This window comes from Palaemon carinicauda, chromosome 22, assembly GCF_036898095.1.
Source record: "Palaemon carinicauda isolate YSFRI2023 chromosome 22, ASM3689809v2, whole genome shotgun sequence".
Classification (NCBI taxonomy): Eukaryota; Metazoa; Arthropoda; class Malacostraca; order Decapoda; family Palaemonidae; genus Palaemon; species Palaemon carinicauda.
The window spans coordinates 68,178,917-68,202,274 of record NC_090746.1 but is presented as its reverse complement, the minus strand read 5'-3'; the positions used below and the strand labels follow the sequence as shown (position 1 = coordinate 68,202,274).

The following is a 23,358-nucleotide window of genomic DNA, read 5'->3' as shown; positions in this document are numbered from 1 at the left end:
GATACAGTGTGAGGGTGTTTGGGCGGACCTCAGGCTAAGGATGGAATAAAATCGTCTCCTATTTCAGGTGAAGAGAATTAGCTATGCAGATCACAGAGGGGAGAATTCCCAGAGACGAAACTATCCTGAATGGATATAGGATAACCAGCTTTAATGGACAGGAGTGTTCACGGGGATGCAAATCTTGTAAATGCAGAGAGAGAGAGAGAGAGAGAGAGAGAGAGAGAGAGAGAGAGAATTTCTCTCACTAGGTGAAATGTTTCTTCGTCAACTGATATCAGCCAAATTCCTAATGGATTCTCGGCCATATTAAAAACCTTTCACCGTCTCACTCTTACCCTTCGTAAAGACGTTTATACATCTTCAATTAAATGAAAGAACTCTAATAGAAAAACTTCATAGAGGCCATGAAACTGAAGTCTCATTAGCACTAACAAATGTCCATAATAGATTCGTAATTTCTAAGTACGCACATATGAAAAAATTTAGTTTTCAATGTACTAAAGGTTTCTCTCTCTCTCTCTCTCTCTCTCTCTCTCTCTCTCTCTCTCTCTCTCTCTCTCTCTCTCTAATATTGGAATCTTGGAAGACAGCCTCTGAAAAGAGTCAGTCTTGTGGAAAGGAAGATGGCTGGTGATGCCTCCCAGTTCTCCCCACTCCCCCTTCCACTAGGTCCTCCTCTTCCTCCTCCTCCTCCTCTTTATGTAAAAAAAAGAGAAAATGTTTCTTAATGGCGTTTTCATTCGGCCCTTCCTCATACACTTCAGACAGATAGGTAGACGAGTTTCACCACATGCAAACAGATATCTATTCCTTTTAGAGGAATATCGATACCCGTCTCTTCGGACAGATATGGATACCTGTCTCTCTAAACGGATATGACACTTAATGATTGATGTACCGGCCTATCGACACAAAAAACTTCTCCAAATAAGACATTGTTTTAAAAAACTTGGGATCTCCCTTTATATGGTACCAAGGACAAAAATGTTCACATTTCGTGTTTATTTCTATTCTATTTTATATACACACAAACACACACACATGTATATATATATAAATATATATATATATATATATATATATATATATATATATATATATATATATATATATATATGCACATATATATATACTTCTTATAACATAAAAATCCCTTCCTGAGTTACTCAACAAGCTAATACTAACATTACTAAAAGTCTGTTACAAAACAAATAAACACCGAACTGATTCAATATAAACAAAATATGGCACTCAACGTTACTGTACTAGCCCTAAACAAAATGATTTATTAGGTTACTTTGCGAGTTGTACACTAAAATACTTCCAAACTGCATAACTACTGATTAAGATACTTAATTCTATGTTACATGCTATTATCAAATGATTGGGATCTTATAAATTACTATAATCAACAAACTAATGAAAAACACACTCTACATTATTTTACAGAATATAAATATACTTTGCAAGGTGTAACAGAGGGCTTCTCGAGTTACTTTAGGCAATGCAAACAAAACATCTTCCCAAGTTACTTTATATAAATTAAATAAGCTACAAAGAAAAGTTTTCCCAATAGCAATTTATATCACAGGTTCATGGAATCAATGAATCAATCTTTTGTATAAACTAGTCTCATATAAGATTAAAAAAATTAAAAAATTAATAATAATTCTCTTATCCAATCAGCGAGTTTTCTAGTTAGGGCACTACGGTTGTGACTTCATCAGTTCTACACAATACAGGTATTGGCTCGGTTATAAAAAACATGAGAGTCTTATTACCTAACATTCCCATTATTATTATTATTATTATTATTATTATTATTATTATTATTATCACTAGCTAAGCTACACCCCTATTTGGAAACGCAAGGTACTATAAACCTAAGGGCTCCAACAGGGAAAAATAGCCCACAGAGGAAAGAGAAGGAAATAAAAAAACTACAAGAGAAGTAATGAACAATTAAAATATCTTAAAAACAGTAACATCATTAAAACTCTTGGTATATATACATCGAAACAGGATAAACTAATAGTAAAGATAAGTAATTATATGAATATATACAGTAAACTTAATGTCCTCATGTATTCGTTCCATTTTCAATCAAGCAGAACACAATCTCTCTATCCACCCGCATAAAGAGAATTTAAGACATGGCGATATAGTACATTTTAAGGCAAATCAATTTCATTGGAAGTTCATTTCTTTACGTGCAATAACAAACAAATTATACTTACAGATACTAGTTACAATTAACGTAATTAGATTTCTAAAATACATGTTTAAACATAATTTACTATTCTGGGTATTTCCTGAGAAAACATTTCCCTAATTTTTCAAGCGAGACAAACCTGAGTTAAGACGATAGTGACTTCGATAACCTAAAACTGCAATTCCCATTTCCTTTTGGCCAATAGAAAACAAGAGCTGTAAACGCTTAGGAATTATTCTCCCTGCGTGAAGAGGGATAAAAGGGCCGTATAGTTGGCGACAGGAATTCGTGGCACACCTCTCTCTAAGGAAGTGTACTCTATAACACCCTTCCTGCCCGGAGAGTTCATGCTCGTAGCCCCGCCCACCACCTCTGCCATCTTTCCCTACGCGATCTGTTTGCTTACTCTCCGTGCAGTCAGGATGCCATAGGGTGTACTTCCTAAGTGCGAGATGTATCAAGAATTCGTGTCCAACTATACCTTGAAAAGGCCCGTGTGAAGAAATCCACAGATGAAATCTTTACGGAAATTAAAAAGTTACTGACAACGAGGACCAAAAGCATTCGGATAAAAAAGTATTAAAAAAGTCAAATTGTAGTCAAGCTAAGAAGGAAGGAAGTTACAGAGGAACACTTAAGTTTATATGGGAAATGAGGAATTCCACTTACATCTAGACTAGACAAAAGGATGTTTGTTTATTGTCAAAGGCATAGCTACATCTACCACTTAAACATTAACATTATCTATAACATGTGAGACACTGCTTGGAGATTAAGTACACTTTCATAATGTTGGATAAATAAAAGCCTAATATACCACATAATCTTGATAGTTAATTCTTTATTTTATATTCCTGAATTAAAGTAGCCTGGACAATGCATGCCAGTAAAAGAAAAATTTACCTCAGTAAAAACCTGCTTACTTTAAGGAATAAGTAAACAAATAACAGAGCAGTTTCATTAATGTCTATTCCAAGTCAGCGTCTAACAATAACCAACTCCAAAATCCACATAAACGGAAGGGACAAATCTTCTTTACCTCAGGAGATAGGAATCATGAGCGAGGGATGAAGGAAAGATGGGGGATAAAGGGGAGGGGAAAGAGTTTATAACAAAGTGGGTTTAGACTGGGAAGATAGGTGAAAATTGGTTTTCCTCCTGTACAAAATATAAAAAGAGGAACATTTGAAAAGGAGGCGTAAATAGGAAGAATTAAATGGTAAAACTATTAAGGGAACTGTTGCGTACTTACCGCTCAGATAAGCATTGCCGTCCTCACTCAAATAATCGTCGTAGAAATCGGGTATGTCTTCTGGAATAGAGGCAAGAAAAGGGAGTAGATGTTAGTACACGCCTCAGGAAGATGATGGCGACTACTGATTACTATGATGTGGGAGTGACGGGAGTTGATGGAGTTTGATGGAGGAGATATTTAATGACAGTTTGAAAGGGGGGGGTAATGATTTATTTATCTGTTGGGTCTGGATACTAGAGATGACGGAAAACGTGAAGTAGATGGAATCTGTAACATTGAAATTGTAGAGATAACACTTATGGTGTGTAGGGTATGACAGTTAAGAGATGGCTTCTGTCTTCCAGATGACGAAATTACTAAAACAAATGAAGATTACGTTGAGTTTGTTAACTAGAAAAGCTTTGGATAAGGAATACCAATGGATGTTTTGACAGAGAAAATTACTGAACACAAGAAAAAGCGAAAATAAATAACATCAGTAGTTTTGTAAAGTATTTACGTTACATTAGATCAGAAAAAAAAAAACAGAAAACTTGTAGCAAGAATATAAATATTTAAGACAGTTCTAGAAGAAATGAATTTTAATCGGCAGTAAGGAACAATGCATTTAAAATTGTTATGTTGAACAAAATACTAAAATAAATACTAAAATGTAAAGTATCTAAAAGTACTTTGGTAAAATGGCACTTTTGTCAAGAATAGTTGAAAACCAATGGTAGGATGCAAAGTATAAAAAAAGCCATTTTCATGGGAAACTGATAAAAATACATAGCGTAGAATAATACTGAAGGCTGGCTGTAGCGATGTTAAGCCCTGAAGTGAAGTTTAGATAAATGAAAGTGGGCGAGATGCAATACATACAAGAGAGTTTTAGGTTTGAGAGATGCAAAATAATCTAAAACAGTTTTGAAGGGACAACTGAAAATGTTTAGAGTATCTATGGTAGTTTTTGAAAGGAAGAAATGGATACGTATTTTAGGGGCTAAAATTATTTAAAGGCTATGCAAAATTATTTTGTAAAAGAGCAAACTCTGGCAGATTTGCAGAAATGAAATGTGATTTGGCAGAAAACACTGGTCGAAAAGGCAATGAGGAGAGCAGTGAAGGAGTTGGTGTAAGTCAAGAGGACCTGGAAAAATGAGATAAGTTTGTAAAGGGTTAATGAAGGATTCACGATGATAACTACAGACACACCTTTACAAGACAACAATAATGGAAGAAAAGAAAACAATGAAGAAAGCTCAGAGAAAAAACTTCTATATAAAGAAACGAGAGAGAGAGAGAGAGAGAGAGAGAGAGAGAGAGAGAGAGAGAGAGAGAGAGAGAGAGAGACTCCCATAACTAGTTAGGAAGATATAATATAATTATGAGTTAAAATGCTCCAATCGAGGAAAATCTTAGCATTTGATGTGATGAATTTAAAGATATTTGTGTAAGAAGTAAAATTATAAGAGCGAATACCAAGTCATAAATCATCGTGCAAAGCGACCCAGAAAAAATTAATATAAAAGGACTAAAACATGATCAACATAAGCATGAAACATAACCGAGAAATTAAGATTTAAAGGACGAAGGTATAAATATAATACAAGAAAGAGTAAAAAAAATCATTATATTTGAATAAAGAAGCTTCAATTGAAACATCAATAGGCCTACTGAAAATAAAAATGTTTACATTAATGAGAAAAGCAATAAAAAATTGTTCTGAGAGAGAGAGAGAGAGAGAGAGAGAGAGAGAGAGAGAGAGAGAGAGAGAGAGAGAGAGAGAGAGAGAGAGAGATGCGATAACAGGCCTTCTCTCATAAGTGAAATAACTTCCCGAAGCAAGATAAAGAATGTAAAACATTAACAAATATGTGATTTAGTTGAAGTAATGCTTAACTTATAATAGGTACTATCAACAAAATAGTTTAATCCGGCCAAAAACGGAGTCATTAAACTCTAAAAATAAAGTTTATTTATTTTAGTATCTGGAACTAAAATACCACAAAAACCATAACAACTTTTCTTACCTAAAGATATAAGCAAGAAAAAAATAGATTCCTGTCTCTTGTGATGACCGGCAGCAGGGGTAAAAAATATCTAGGGACACACACAAAAAATAAAACAGTGATCTTCCTACCCCAGATAATCACACACACACAAAAAAAAAGTAATTCAAAAGATAAAAATAATATAAATCCGATGGTTAGGAGACAAATAAATAATTACTTGTTGGAAAAAAAATCCTTGATTGCTATGGTGGAGAAAAAAACACAGACTAATTCAAAAGAGGGAACAAGAATCCTGCGCTGCTTCTGTTCTCTCAGGATTGATCTGAAAGGATAACTACCAATGACCTTGACCTTGACCTTGACCTTACCTCTGCGCCGATTTCCGTGTACGCTCTCTTCCATCAAGATATTGAAAGTAAAAACAAAAGGGTACAACGAACGAGCAAAAGAGAAAAGGTAAATGGAGAGGTTGTTCAAAACATATATATTGGGAAAGATGGTTTACAAAACTTGTCTTGTTTTTCTGAATTATCTTATTACAATCACATTCCACTGAGGATGTTAGAACACTGTTAAAGAGTTGCATTACAAGGATGGGAAGGATTGTTACCATCATGTTTGGGGAACTGACCTGCGGGGAATTACTGAAATGATTATACACATATTTCGTGCCAATTCTAAGGGGACAACAATAGTAATTCATATCATTAAGAGTAGTAGTAGTAGTAGTAGTAGTAGTAGTAGTAGTAGTAGTAGTAGTAGTAGTAGTAGTAGCAAGAAGACATCCAGGAATGGAGAGGATGGACTTCCATGCAAGGAAATAAAAAACAATAAGGGGACCCATTGGAATCATTTGTCCCTTTAATGACAATCAAAGATTCATTACTCTCAGGCACGCTAACTTCCTTTAAAGAGTTCTGTTTGTTAAAGGCTGACCAGGACGAAAAGGAACCATTAATTTATCAAATTGGTCTTTTCGTTGGTCGATTGGAAGATTCTGACAGCCTGGAAGAGTGCTTAAACACGAAAGACATTCTTGATATATGAGAGAGAGAGAGAGAGAGAGAGAGAGAGAGAGAGAGAGAGAGAGAGAGAGAGAGAGAGAGAGAGAGAGAGAGAGAGAGAGAGGGGATACTTCGACCTCTAAATCACCCGTCATAATAATTATGTTGTTTTATGATTAATGTTCAATACCACAAAATACCTCGAAATTTTAAGACTTGATATTCATTACCACAAATTCATTAGTATATTATCAATCAAATTTCAGGTAGATACGAATGAATGATAAGAAAGCAATATGTAATCTCAGATTAATTCCATTTTCAAGAATAAGCAATCTGATCTACACTAAAAATTAGTTTGGAGAACGACCTACTTTAATATATTAAAGAACCACATACACACGAAAAAAATATATATGGCATTACAAGACTAGTGCAGGCAAATTCATTTGTGTAATTCAGGTTCTCAGATTAAATATAACATTACATCACTCCTATCTACCAAAGAACGAGTGTGGATATATATATATATATATATATATATATATATATATATATATATATATATATATATTATATATATATTATATATATATCAGTATATACAGTATAGGCCTATATATACATACATATATATATATATATATATATATATATATATATATATATATATATATATATATATATATATATGTATATATATATATATATATGTGTGTGTGTGTGTATACAATATATATATATACATTATATATATATATATATATATATATATTATTTATTTCAAGTCCCCTCAGCTAGGGGAGAGGGAGTTGTCATACCCTTGCGAGAGGGGTCTGCGTGTACGTGTGTGCTTACCTATCTAAATATTTAACCGTCACTTATTGACGGGTCGCGTACGCTAATATTGAATAACACCCTAGAGAATTTTCATATATTGAACCGCTGAAAAAGGAAGACCAGAGGTAAACAATATAAGACCACCTGTCTATATGTGGCCAATGCCTCACCACCACACAGAGAAAAAATCCTTTCAAGTCTCGCAATTAAGGTTTAGACGAGATAGTTCTCTTAAGTTGAAGAGCCATTCACTTGTTAAAAGATCGCTGGATGTTTGACTGAAGACTCTAGGACTCTGGAGGACATCTCGAGGTATCAATTGGCCCCGGGGCGAAACGCCCCTATGGTTCTCCGACGGCTAATGTCAACAAAATATGGCAGTCTTCCTGGAAGGCCGATACACAATGGTCAGGGGTCTGGCATATAGCTTGGCTGGTAGAAGTACGTTCAGAAATGAACACGTGATGTTTTAGGTCATGCCTGTGGGGTATTCTTCAATACAACTGATACTAGGTGGCCTATTGGGCCAAAGTCATGAAGTGTATTTTTAAAGAACTTTCAGACAATAACAGGAGGGTATTCGTATCATGCATAACTACAGGATGCTGATAAGAAGATACAATGTGTTATTTTTAAACCTAACTATGCATCGTTATTTAGGCACATACCACGGGTTTCATTTTAGAGTCTAGAAGAAGCAGGGTGTCACCTCACAACATGGACACATAATATATCCAAGATATAACTAATGGGTGTTTTAAAATTATAGCCACAGTTGCGATTTTAAAATCATGGCTCCTGGGTGTGTTTTTATTTTATTTTTATTCTAAAGAAGCGAGCGCAGCTTTTAAAGAACACTAATATATACCCCTTTAAAAAAAGCTGTTGTTTTTAATCATAATTACTGCATTCATTACTGGAACAATAATACGAGAACGATAATTTCCCTTTTTGACTAAAACCAAGAGCCATGCCTGAAATGAATTAAGTGTCGAATGCCATCAAGTCAAAACTGAAATACATTGGAGCAAAAAAAAAAAGTATTTTCGTGAAAGTACTGTGAGGAAACTGCTCAGGAGTTTCATATAATGAGAGAGAGAGAGAGAGAGAGAGAGAGAGAGAGAGAGAGAGAGAAGAGGGAGAGAGAGAGAGAGAGAGAGAGAATCTCCAAATTCTCTAGACTTCAAATGAGATGGATAACATTATTAAATGAGGCAGAAACTATTTATGAGACACCCCTTTATTGCTGAGCTAGCCGAACCATTAGTGTTACATGAAATAATAATAGTCTCTAAAACTGTCATATGATAATATTATTAGAAATTAAATGCAAATGATAGAAGAATATGAAGTATTTAGTTAATTTGAACCCGTCTAAACATATTGGCTTGGCTTTTACCTTTGAAAAGAAAAACAGAATCACCTAATTTAAGCAAAGGAGGAACTGTTGAGCCTACACATATATTTTTTACAAAATATTTGAGAGTCAGAAGTAAATTTCATAATATCTACAGGAATATTTTGGATTGTGGCAGCTTAGTGAAAACGTCTGTGACTCGCAACTCGGTAGGCAAGAGTTCAATCCCCGCTCACGGATTGATAGAATTCGCGACCTTACTATGTGAAACACGGAAAGGGGAGGTGGTGTTTGGTCACCAGCAGACATTATCTGGTCCTCATTAGACAGAGCATAGATCGAAAGGTGGCTTGGGATAATTGCAAAGTACTGTATAACCACGAGTGACTATTAAACACTTGAAAAGTTTTTATTTAAATGGGAAATATACGACTTCTAGAAAGTCAACCTCAGCTGTAGATGATTACTAAATTCAAGATAATAAAAGCTAAGTTCGGATATTAGAAATTGATGAATAATACGGTTCAAATGGTCCAGTGGTCACTGGCCTGCTGTCACCATCGAGAGACCCCAAACTAACTAGCGAGTAGGAAGACCCTAGCAGATATTAAAGCCGAAAATTGTGAAAAATACATTGGCATCTGCTGACTTACGAATCGAATAAGTACTAGGGAGTAAGTTGGATTGGGACCAGGGAAGCCATTCAGCCCAGGTGTGCAATTCCCTGACGTTGTAATATGGAGTAAAAATTAAAAGAGGTTGGGCAATAAAATAGAAGAAAGGAAGTGGGGATGGACGTCAGAGTTAATTGATCGTTGGGAGGGGGTGGGGGTTACCGAGAAGGGCGTTGGTCCAGCAACCTCATCTCATTTGACCCACCGAGAACTAGAAATAGAGATATAAAAAGTTACAATAAATACCAAAAGATTTAGGTCGTTTAAATGGTCATTTCGTATCACTCTGAAATCAGGTTTAGTGATGTTTGAAATAATTTTCATTTTCATTCATCACTTCTACATAAAACAAAAAATGTCGTTTCAGACTTGAAGGATGTTCGAATGATTGGTCGAAGTAAGGACAATGAGATATTCAAACAGATCGAGGGACCTCTCTTTTGAATATAAAATATTCTTCGTTTAATTGAAAGATAAAATATTCTTTGTTTAACCGAGAGTTAAAATATTCTTTGTTAAACTGAGAGTTAGAATATTCTTTGTTTAACTGAGAGATAAAATAATCTTTGCTTAGTCGAGAGATAAAATATTTTGTTTAACCGAGAGATAAAATATTCTTAGTTTACTTTACTTTAAGGACTGCTTTTCAGGTCTCCTATGGTAAGGGATCCCTATGGTATACATTCCAAGGCACTCAGCATCTCACACCGCATTTTGTTCGTTCACTATCAGGTTTAACCGAGAGATAAAATGTTCTTAAAATATTATTTGTTTAAGCGAGAGATAAAAAATTCTTTGTTTAACTGAGAGTCAAAAGGAGCATTGGAATGGTGGACTGAATGAAAGACTGACAAACTGGCTTAAAAGAGCAATAAGGAAGAGCATACAGCGTATTAAGATAATCTTTAAACAGGACATAATAGACCAGACCGAAGAGCATAATCGCCTCCTTCATCTAGGGAAAATCAGATAACCCAGGTCACAGCTTAAGGTCAGGTCATGTCAAGCATCGGAAGGTGTGATGGTGCTCCCTTACGATTGACCTTTCACATATTGAACTCTGAAAGGCGACGGATGACTGCGCTCCTTTCTTCCCTCGCTGGCGTGGCGCATAATATTCAGCTGAAGCATACATTTTACAACAGGGACAGGGATGGGATGAGAGAGAGAGAGAGAGAGAGAGAGAGAGAGAGAGAGAGAGGGTCTAATATACATATCATAAAATGTTCAATCGACAAGGTCAAGTTTACTGTCAACAACCTCACGTAATTTTTTGCAATATATATATATATATATATATATATATATGACGGAGCAATAGCCAACCTAGTGCCTCTTTAAAATCAATCCGCAATTTTCGTGGCCCAAATGAAAAATATATCGAAAAAAAGAAACAGAGAGAGAGAGAGAGAGAGAGAGAGAGAGAGAGAGAGAGAGAGAGAGAGAGATGTAATTTTAAGAACGATAAGGACTGAATGACCAGGCGAGAAGAAAATAAGAGACTATAAAGGAAGAAACGTAAAGATGGAATACTAACTGAAATAGAAAATTAAAGGTAATAAAAGACTAAAGTAGTATCATGAGCCAAACGAACTTTAGAAACTAAAGTTTCTATCAAATAAAACAAAATAGACATTATAGTCTTACGATCCAAAACAAAAAAGCATTTTACAATCTCTTGTAAATATAATCTAAAATTATAATAAAAACAGTATCTATTTCCATAAATACTTAAATAAAACCGAAGAGTGTAAAAATCAATTAATAACTATATGAAAAATGCATGATTCACTTTCTTAACCGAATTTTATGCTTTACTGTGTGACTTTTGATGATCTCTTTTCAACCATGAAGGTATATTTTATTAAGTCGTCATAAATATAGATTATCATCTTCATAAGAAATCCTTAGTGTATATGAAAACACTGAAGAAGAACAGCCACAGAAAAATAGTTTTGGGGAATCTAAGAAATGATGCAACGGTAAGATTATACTTCTCTTTCTTCCCTAAAATTATTTTATTTTTATATTTAATTCACATGATCAAAATCATTCATTCATATAATACAAATTGAAATCTACCAAGTAATATTCGATAAGCAATATAAAAGACACTAATCTCTCTTACTAAAAAAAAAAACAGAAAATCTGAATTTTTTCATATTTCATAAGACAGCAAAATAAATTACCTTAAAAATACCCCCTATATTTAGTAATTTTGGAAATATAACTACATACCCAAGGAACTTTAAGAAAATAATGACTGTGAATTGTCTAAGTTCAGTCTCAAGTACTTGAGAATATCTTGGGACATGTCAGAAAGACAGATTCCAGCATAGTATGAAATCATATGGCATCACAAAGTGGGTTAAACATCCTGGCTTACCTAAAACCAAATATTATCAATCCATAAAATGGCTTTTGTCAAAAATCTATTCGATTTGGTTACACCCAATAATTATCAATCTATCAGGTTTTATTTATCAGAAATCTATTCAGTCTGATTACATTAAAATATTTTCAAGCTTTCAGCAGACTTTATTTGTTAGAAATCTACTCGGATTTGGCTACAGCCAAATATTCTCAAACTATCAGATGACATCATTTATAAAAAATCTATTCATTTGGTTAGACCCAAATATTGTCATTCTCTTAGATGGTTTTATTTGACCAAAACCTATCTATTTGAAGGCAGAGAATAATAAGCAAAGAAGCATGAAGTAAAAATCAAAAGATTATTTACCAATTAACTCAAATTAATCCTCCCAATAATGGACAATATTGCTATTTGGCAAGGCTCCATTATTATTGTCGTACTTCAATACTTCCACTAAACAGTACAAATACCGGAAACAAACAAATACCATGACAACTAAATGCTACTTTCGGTTACTCCCTGTATGGGACATGTCTCACGGACAAACTCAAGATACTATATCAATAGCCCCCTTCCCCCACTGAAATATCTCTAGCCAAAGGATTACATAAGGAGGGGGATTACAAAAGGGGGGCCTCCCCTCCACCTATCCCCTCCCTAGCGAGTCAATGTTTACCGTCCTCAAAGCCACATGTTGCAAGTTTACAACGCGATAGAAGCTTCCCCTACCTGTCCCAAAATATCTCTTTTTCGAGGGAGGGAGGAAGGAGGAGTGGGAGGGAGCGTCTGTTATGTTTCGAGATCTTCTGAAGATATATGTTTGCTCTGGGAAGAGTCGATGACATGTGCTATTTTTACGAGGCATTGCAAAAGATTTCGTTTGGTTACAAGGAGGGCGAGAAGGGATGAAGCCCCATACATTTCAAAATGGAAAAAAATGCTACGTGTTAAGTTAATAAATAAAAAAAAATAATAAATTAAAAGGGGCGATGCCTTTCATTAGAAGAATTTGTAATAATATATAGATAATTAGATTTTTTAATGCACAAATATGTACTATTGAACATAAAAATATAAAAAGCGATGCTCCAATGGAAGTGGTGACTTTTAATTCGATATTTTATAAAATTACGAAAATTAATCTTTCTCTAAAGAAAAATTTCTCTTAATACAGAAACATACATTGATGGTCTAACAAAATGAAATACCTATTACTCTTAATTAAATCCCCATATTGTTACAGTAAGAGATATTTTGAATTCTTCATGATAAAATATTGTTGCATCTGAAACTAAAGAATAAAGGCAGCTACGGTAACATCGAAACCAAATGTAGCCAAGTGATATGGCGGACATTTTCACAAACTGAATGTTCTGTTTAATGTTGTTCACAGTTTATAGAGCTGAGAGGAAAGTTGTGTATATCTAGATCAAACAAGACCAAAGAGAAAAATAAACGTTACTTCAACATTAACAGTTAATGGCATGTCATTTCAATATCCCAATTTGTTAATGTAAAGTTATGTTCAATTTGAATAGGTGTCAGGCACGAGAGGGTACAAAATACGAAGACTTATCTTTTATATTTTTCATGTTGAACAGGATAACAATGTCTCTCCTCATATTTTATATATGGCAGATCTATTTTAACGTTATTACTGATCCTAAGATATTTCATATTCATTATTCGTTGCTTTTCATGTAGTTTATTTATTTCCTCCTTTCTTATTCTCACTTAAATATTTTCCCTCTTGGAGCCCTTAAGGTTATAACATTGTGCTTCTCCTACTAGTAAAACTCAACAGGCCACCTAACCCATTCTCCACATTAAGACTATTGAATTTGACTGTACATAAGTTCTGTGATAAATATTATTACTGGACACATACATGTCCGTCAAAGAGGATTAAGATTCATACAAATAAAATGGGAGGAAACTAAATATCCCATGTATGACACTTGAAAGATAGGAAAAGGAAGAATGGAAAAGAAGTGTGAAGGCGAGAAAAAAATAGTTACATTTGGTATATTGTATTATATGTACCTCACTCGCTAAATCATCACACGTTACAAGCTTGAATAATGATTGTAAACTTAGGTTTAGGGATTGACTGGTAGGGAAATGCCGAAAAACAGGCTATTTTCCTCTTGGTAAGAGTAGAAGAGACTCTATAAGCATATATTTTAGGAAAAGAACACTCTAAAATGAAACCATAGTTTTCTAGTATTGGGTAGTGCCATAGCCTCTCTACCATGGTTGCCTATTGTCTTGGGTTGCAGGTCATTTGCTTGAGGGTACACTCGGCAGATTTATTTTAATGCTGTTACTGTTCTTAAAATTTCTTATTTCAATTGTTCATTACTTCTCTTTTATTTATTCATTTTCTTATTTCCTTTCCTCACTGGGCTATTTTCCCTGCTGGAGCCCCGGGGCTTATAGCATCCTGCTTTTCCAACTAGGGTTGTAGCTAAGCAAGAAGTAATAATAATAACATTAATTAATGGAGTCTTAGTTTTACTGGTAACCAAGTCAAATGAAAAATAAAATATATTTGTAAGAAACTGGACAAATATTCGTTGTAAAGGATATATGCCTTCCATGTAGAATACGTAATGATTTCAGGCAAGCTTAATATCTCACAGCAAGCAAGGGTCTAAAATTCAAGATACTTAACAGAGCTTACAGTTCAACTTGGCAACAGTACATATGAAGTTCCGGGGAACGAGGAATCTCGAGTTATCCAACGAAAAATAGTTTGATAAGACCCTCACGTATATCGGAGGCCACTCTAAATATTTTCCTATTATACTATTTGGTTCAGGTAATGCGTCGCTCATGGTACGATAATCTTTGTTTTCATGAAAAGTAGAAGTTGGAAATATCAAGATAAGAAACAAAAATAACAACGAAAGAAAACAAAATCAAGAAACCAAAATATCATATAAAGAAAAGAAACCACAAAACAACACGTACAGGGAAGAGAGAGAGAGAGAGAGAGAGAGAGAGAGAGAGAGAGAGAGAGAGAGAATCATCTTTTATGCTCAACCACCTCCAACCAACCTTCGATCAGAAATCGCAGACATTTTTTTTTTATTATTGACAACAACATCAGAGGAACGTGGAAGGTCGGAAACAAGTCATTTATAACGTCTTATCAGCGAACGGCTTATTTTCAACATTCGACCTATATCATACCTTCGGATAGGAACGAGAGCTACGTTCATAATTTGGATCCCAAAACCATTCCAAGAAATATTCGTTCGATGTATTATTACATTTCAATAACTTGCGATTATATTTTCTTTCATTTCTCTCTTTATCCAGTATCAGGGTGCCTGGCGATTTGTCGGACTGGGGTTCGAGTCCCGCTCAAGCTCGATAGTTTCTCGTAGTTTCTTTAACGTCACCATTCTTATGAGCTAAGGATGGGGAAGGGGGGGGGGGTTGAGGAGACTATAGATTTATCTGCCAAGTTATCAGCAGTCCTTGCCTGGCCCTAGCTTGAGTGGAGAGGGATCTTGGGTGCTAATCATTTGTATATATGGTCAGTCTCTAGGGAACTGTCACTGTACCATGCCACTGCAATTCATGCACGACTTTTAAAACCTAAGATTTCTTTCAAAATCCTTCCTCCTCCTCATTCTATCTGTCTTCCTTTGTCTATCTGTCCATCCAAAGAGGAGAAAAGGGTGATGATAGAAATGGCGTCCCCATATGGAATTTTAATGAAACTCCCATTGACCTTCCACCCATTTTTCCTTCGTTAGCTAAGAACCTTGAAGCTCTCTCTCTCTCTCTCTCTCTCTCTCTCTCTCTCTCTCTCTCTCTCTCTCTCTCTCTCTCTCTCTCCGGCTTTTTTTGAATCTCCTTCATCGGAAATAATCGGTCTGACCAGATTACACGTCTGCACATTCCAGACATCTTCAAGATTTTCTTGTGGGATTTCATAAAATGTCTACTATAATAATCATAAGGTTTTACTTGGCGTCTACTCTAAACTATCGTTGGGTTTTACACGAAGTCTACAATCGAAATTATCATTGGTTTCACACGAGGTCTACATGAAATTATAGTTGGGATTCACACGAAGTCTACATGAAATTAATAGTTGGGATTCACACGAAGTCTACATGAAATTATAGTTGGGATTCACACGAAGTCTACATGAAATTATAGTTGGGATTCACACGAAGTCTACATGAAATTAATAGTTGGGATTCACACGAAGTCTACATGAAATTATAGTTGGGATTCACACGAAGTCTACATGAAATTATAGTTGGGATTCACACGAAGTCTACATGAAATTATAGTTGGGATTCACACGAAGTCTAATGATATTATAGTTTGATTTTACACGAAGTCTACATGAAATTAGCATTGAGTTTTACAGGAAGTCTACATGAAATTAGCGTTGGCATTTACACGAGGTCTATACTCGAAATTATCCTTGGTTTCACACAACGTCTACATATATTAATAGTTCGATTTTGCACGACGTCTAAATGAAATTATCGTTGGGTTTTACACGAAGTCTACATGAAATTATCTTTGGATTTACACAGTCTATACTCAAAATCGTCGTTGGTTTCACATGACGTCTACATAAAATTATAGTTTGGTTTTGCACGACGTCTATATGAAATTATCGTTGGGTTTTACACGAAGTCTACATGAAATAACAGTTGGATTTTAAACGACGTCTACTCGAAATTATCATTGCGTTTAACACGACGTCTACATGAAATTATCGTATGATTTCACACGGCGTTTACACGAAATAGCCTATGTGTCTTCCACGGCGTCTACATGAAATTATCGTTGGGTTTCACACGACGTCCACATGGTATTGTCGTTGGCTTTTACACGAAATCTACATGAAATTATCGGTGTGTTTTACACGGCATCTACTCGAAATTATCGTTGGGTTTCAAACGACGTCTACATGAAATTATCGTAGGGTTTCATACAACGTCTACACAAAATTATCTTTGGGCTTTACACGACGTCTACACCAAATTATTATCGAGTCCAACAAGATGTCTAAACGACATTATCGTTGGGTTTTACACAGCGTCTACACGAATATTCACACGATGTAAGCTCAAAATTACTGATGGTTTTCTACACGACCTCTACAAAAAATTCTTGACGAGTTTCACAAAATATCTACACGAAGTTCTTAGTTGGTTCCAAAAAACATCATTACGAAATTTCTATGAGATTTGTAAAAAAAAAAATAGCACAATTTCTTAACGAGTTTCGCAGAATATCTATAATAAATCTTCAAATAGTTTCTCGCAACCTCTATATAAAATTCTTAATTGGTTCTACGCGATATGTAAACACCATTATTAACTGGTTTAAGAGAAGTGTGATATAACATGAAATGTGAAAAAATATATACGAAAAAAAGAAATATATATATATATATATATATATATATATATATATATATATATATATATATATATATATATATATATATATGCAGAAGAACCACAGGGAAAATGAAAATACGAAATATAAGATTAAGTTCTGACTAGTTTCGTGATACTTCTTCAGATACTTCAGTCCTCTGAAGAAGTATCACGAAATTAGTCAGGACTTAATCGTATATTTTGTATTTTCATTTTCTCTGTGGTTCTTCTGCATCTGAGCATCACGTTTTCCTGTGATTTTTACGCTTATATATATATATATATATATATATATATATAATATATATATATATATATATATATATATATATATATATACATACTGTATATATGTATGTATATATGTATATATGTGCATATATATATATATATATATATATATATATACATATTTATATATATATGCGTGTGTGTTTGTGTGTGTACTCTATGTGTCTGGATTAATGGCAAAGACCCCACTTCCAGATATTAAGTAGGCAAGAGTTAGTATTACTCGTACATAAGCTATGTCAGAGTAGTCAAAAGATGAGCTAACTTTCTTAAAATTTAAGCCTACTACATTATGAACAGCAATTCGAATTTCACGGTCCCGCAAACTGGGCAACCAGCGTGTAGCTACTAATAAGATTTACTCAATTTCCGGAGCAGAGACGTGAAAAGAAATCTAGGGAGGCATCACAGAAAACCTTGTGTAAGAGTAGGTTTATAAAGCTGACAAGTAGAAAAATTGTAGTTCTATAGCAAAAGTGAAAGGAACTTCATTTTTGTGTCTTTATATATATATATATATATATATATATATATATATATATATATATATATATATATATATATATAAAATTCTTCCCGGGCAAGGTTAGCCCTCCCCGTGCCTCGGGTAAGTGAGAGGGGGGTGCGTGTGCGTATGTGTGCATATCCATTGAAATATTTTATATATATATATATATATATATATATATATATATATATATATATATATATATATACACACATATACATACACACATATATATAAACAGTATATATATATATGTATATATACACATACATACATACATACGTACATATATATATATATATATATATATATATATATATATATATATTATGTATATATGTATATATATATACACACACACACACACACACACACATATATATATATATAATATATATATATATATATATATATATAATATATATATATATATATATATATATATATATATATATATATACTGTACATATAAAGCTCATCAGTGACTCATCGAACCCCTTACACACATTTGTCCACTATAACCTTATCTTGTATTCACCCATATGCTTCTTGGATAAGGAAATTTCTAATAAGTCTCTCAAGCACTCCTATCAGTCGATTCAAGGACCCATCCTGTTCCTAGCACTTCTGAATTATATAATCATATCACTAATCCATCGCTATCTCTTCTTCCTACATGATAAGCAATCTCAAAATACTTGGATCCATCATTTTACCTATGCTACCCTTTTCACCATTTCTGAGCATCTTCATATTTCAGAAACCCCTCAATATATTTCTTAACATATCTCTTCGCAACCCATTGAATAAACCTACACTGTTTTTTCTCCCATTAGCACCTCTGTCACTTACATTACTTCTCTCAATGAAATACCTTGCATACACCTTTCCTGGCACTCTAAGTAAGGCTATAACCCATAACTTTTGCAATTGCCTTTATTACCTTTTCATTCACGTGGGAGACTAACTAATTCTTCTCATTCATTCCTTACGAACCCTGGTTAGTCAATCAATCACACTATTACCACCGTGCTCCAGTATTGCTTATAATCAAAAAAATATCCTCTGGTATCTTTCTTTCAACAAAATATATCATACAAACTCTTGTTAGCCACTCAATAACAATATTACCACCGTGCTGCAGTATTGCTTTCAATCCCAACAAATTCCTTTGGCATCTTTCTTTTAACATAACATACCTTACAAACCCTGATTAGCCACTCAATAACACTATTACCACCATGCTGCAGTATTGCTTTTCATCCCAAGAAATTCCTTAGGCAACTTTAATTCAACAAAACATAACTTAAAAATTTGGTTAGCCACTCAATAACACTACTACCACCGGATTACAGTATTGCTTATAACCGCAACAAATTCCTTTGGCATCTTTCCTACAACAAAACATACCTTACAAACTCTGGTTAACCATTCAACGGCGCCTTTACTGCCGTACTGCTGTACCGGTGTCAGTTATAATCCCAACAAGTTCCTTTGGCATCTTTCCCTCAGCAAAACATACCATACAACCTATGGTTAGCCCCTCAATCACACTATTGTCACTGTTCTGCGGTATCGCTTATAATCCAAAAAACTCTTGGGGTTTCCCACTTCTTCAATATCTTGATCGTCTTTTTGATATCTTCAACAGACTTCCAAGAGCATTCTAGGCCTTAAACATACCTTCAAGCTTTGCCTTTTCTTTTGTCAACATACAACAAACCACCCTAGTACCCAATCCATAGCTGGTACAATCATTTCACATTCACCTATTTTTCGGGATCCAATCATCCTTTTATGTTTTTCTACAGTTACTTTCCCCTAATTTGCCCCTTTTACTCGCCTTCGCTTTTGTTTCTACTGTCTGTTTTTTTCACCTTTTCCTCAAATTTATCATCCATCCTGCTTTTCCCCTTTATTATGCAACTGCACCTCTTACACATACACACATCCCTCATATATATATATATATATATATATATATATATATATATATATATATATATATATATCTATATATATATATTATATATATATATATTCACATGATGTCTTTGTAATACACACACATATATATATATACATATATATATATATATATATATATATATATATATATATATATATATATCACATATGCTTTTATGTATATGTAATACATATACTGTATATGTGTGTATATATATATATATATATATATATATATATATATATATATATAATTGTGCAGCTGAGTGAAAAAGTAAACCAAGGAAGGTAAAAGCATCAGCATAGGCAGAGAGAAACCTACTACTACAGACACATGGAAAGTGACAGTTGGAAGGTGTGGGTGATGGTAACTAAGCAATCTTTGGGTTTCCAAGGAGATGTTGACAGCACCAACACGCACAGCCACGTTGGCTGATGTATATTCCTAGGAACGAGCGTCACGACGTAACCCCTTTCCCAACCCCCAACACCCCTTCATCTCTCTCTCTCTCTCTCTCTCTCTCTCTCTCTCTCTCTCTCTCTCTCTCTCTCTCTCTCTCAATATTCTAATAAGGTTTCGCTCCTCGTTTCTCATAATCATTATCGAAAGGAATATCCAGAACTGTTTTTGTCGGAATGTGAAACAAAATGATCAGTCTGAGTATCCTTAGATAAAGATAAAAAGAGGTATGCAGTTCATTTTCTTATTCTCCTTCGGGGAATGCAGCTCCTTGCTTTTCTTCTTCTTCTTCTTCTTCTTCTTCTTCTTCTTCTTCTTCTTCTTCTTCTTCTTCTTCCCTGTCAACTACGGAGATGACGACGCCAGCGAACTCCACCAATTCCATATGCTCGTTAGTTGAAGCACGACTTCAACCTCGCAACCGGATGCCTGCATCGACAAAAGGGGATCCAGTGCGTTACCTAAGCAACCAGATTGACGATACCTTCATTGGCACGACACCGCTGGGTGTCTGCCTGGATAGCTGCGTTGCGAAATAACCTGACGAATTAATTTGGCAAACACAGATTTAACCTAACATCTTGCGAGAGGAAATCGTAAAAATGCTTTCATTCTCTCCCCGTGAAGTCAGCTAGTGGGTAGAGAGAGACAGGGGGTTAGGGGGTAAAGGGTTCCACTTTAAACTGCCTTCATGTCAGTATTAGCTCAAACTGTCTCGCAGCTTCCCCGAGCTCAAGCGCCATTCCGCACCAACTCGGCATCGAACCGCTGGCTGAAATCAACGTCTTTCCTATCTCCCTTCGGCACTCGGTGATTCAGAGTCGTTTCCATGTATTCACGCAACAACGCTGTCTTATTTCTCCTCGAGAAATATATTCCCTTCGTGCATTTCGTGAAAGCCATCATATTAATCCTTTGGCTATCGGCAGAGAGAGAGAGAGAGAGAGAGAGAGAGAGAGAGAGAGAGAGAGAGAGAGAGAGAGAGGTGGGGGTGGAACCAGAAGGCCGCACAGCCCTCTGGATTGTCAGCAAATCACTTAGGATGAAGTTGCTAGAATTACCCCTTTCCTCACATACCCTGCAAGACACTAGTAACACTTCAGATAGGAAAACATAAAAAGCGAGAGGCAGGAAGCAATCCACAGACCATCAAACGTATACTAAATGTTGCAACATTGACCTACGGATATAATATAATTTAACATATATATATATATATATATATATATATATATATATATATATATGTATATATATATATATATATATATATATATATATATATATATATATATATATACATACACACATACATTCATGCATAAATATATACATATATATGCATATATAAATATATATATATATATATATATATATATATATATATATATATATATATATACATACATAAATATACACATATATATGCACACACACAACATATATATATATATATATATATATATATATATATATACACACACACAATATATACTAGTGTACGTGACCCGTCAAAATGAGGGCTAAATATTTAAATAAATATGCACGCACAAGCACCTCGCTCTCACCAGGATATGATTACTCCCTCTCCCTTATAGATTAGCCAGACACTTGCTCTCTATTATATAGTATAAATACATATGGCACTAATTTTCGAGATGCACTTGTGACTTGTAGTAGTAGAAGTAGAAGTAAAAGTAGACGTCCTGCACTCCTCCACCCCATAACCGAAATGTTCTCAGCTGTCTTCATTGTAAAATACTTGAGTCAGTCTGAGTGTCAAAACAAATGATATTACAGCATCACGCAAGACCTTAATCTATAGCAGGCACATTAATAAGCATTCTCTCAGGTGAATTCTTGGCAGGATGTAAGTAAAACTTTGCATATAAATAAAACGTCATAATATCTAAGGTGAAGTCTTTCCTTAGATTAATGTGAGAGGAGATGGACAAAATGTTTTGGTAATTTTCCATCAAAGTTATTTAAGTATCAGAACTCATATAAAAATTGTCCTTGGTATACTTTGATCATATTTTTTATAATACGCAGTATATTTACCGACAAAATCTACGCAATAATTATCATAACATACGTAATCCTGTCTACCCTTTACGCATTCCTTCTCTTATCGAATCGAGTTTAATTACTCAAAATTGCCGTCATTATAATCCAACATAATTGGCGTTATTTCAGAGAAAGTAATTCATATAAAGAATGGGGAAAAATCACTGACAGGTTACCTAAAGTAACTTGACAATAACGAGCCCATCATGAAGGTAACTGTTACCATTGGACACTAGTACCAAACTTGAGTCTGTTGCCAGCGGCACTGAGGTAACATAGGGCTAAAAAAAAAAAAAAAAAAAAAAAACCACACCACACACACGCACACATACACTAACACAACTCGAAGGCCGACATGCAACCAAATGTTAAGGTAAACACTATAGGAAGAGAAATTTCTTTAGTAGTCTCAAAAGAATTTTAGATTTTCTGGGAATTAGGAACTCCAGATTCATCCCTTTAAATCATCTCCGCCCCTTTACACCTTTGGCACACTGCCATTCCTTGTGTCCTCAGAGCCCAACTAAATTTCAAGGTGAGTCTGTCGACATCTAAGGAGAATAACTTGGATAATTATATTTTACTTTCTTATCAAGAAAACAATTAGATGTATTTTTCCAAAAGGTTTTCTTCATTAACATAAATATTAGATATCGCCTGTATGTACTAAAGAGCAAGTGTGAATATATATATATATATATATATATATATATATATATATATATATATATATATATATATATATATATATATATGCATTTCTTTCCGGCCAGGTCCAGATTTCCCCGTCTCTCGAGTAGGGAAAGAGGGAATAATCATACCCTGGTGAGAAGGGGGTGTGTATGTGCGTGTCTGCATACCAATCTAAATATTTAGCGGCCATTTATGACGGGTCATGTACACTAGTACTGGAATAAAAACCAAGTCA

The 23,358-nt window shown here is 34.5% G+C and overlaps 1 protein-coding gene across 1 annotated transcript in view; it reads right to left on the bottom strand.

The window, feature by feature from the left end:
• LOC137615930 (uncharacterized) overlaps positions 1-23,358 on the bottom strand; it is a 229,388-nt gene that overhangs the window by 20,334 nt on the left and 185,696 nt on the right. Inside the window, exon 2 of the mRNA XM_068345615.1 lies at positions 3,468-3,527. Coding sequence (XP_068201716.1) covers positions 3,468-3,527 — 60 coding nt within the window. The remainder of the gene's footprint in view (positions 1-3,467; positions 3,528-23,358) is intronic.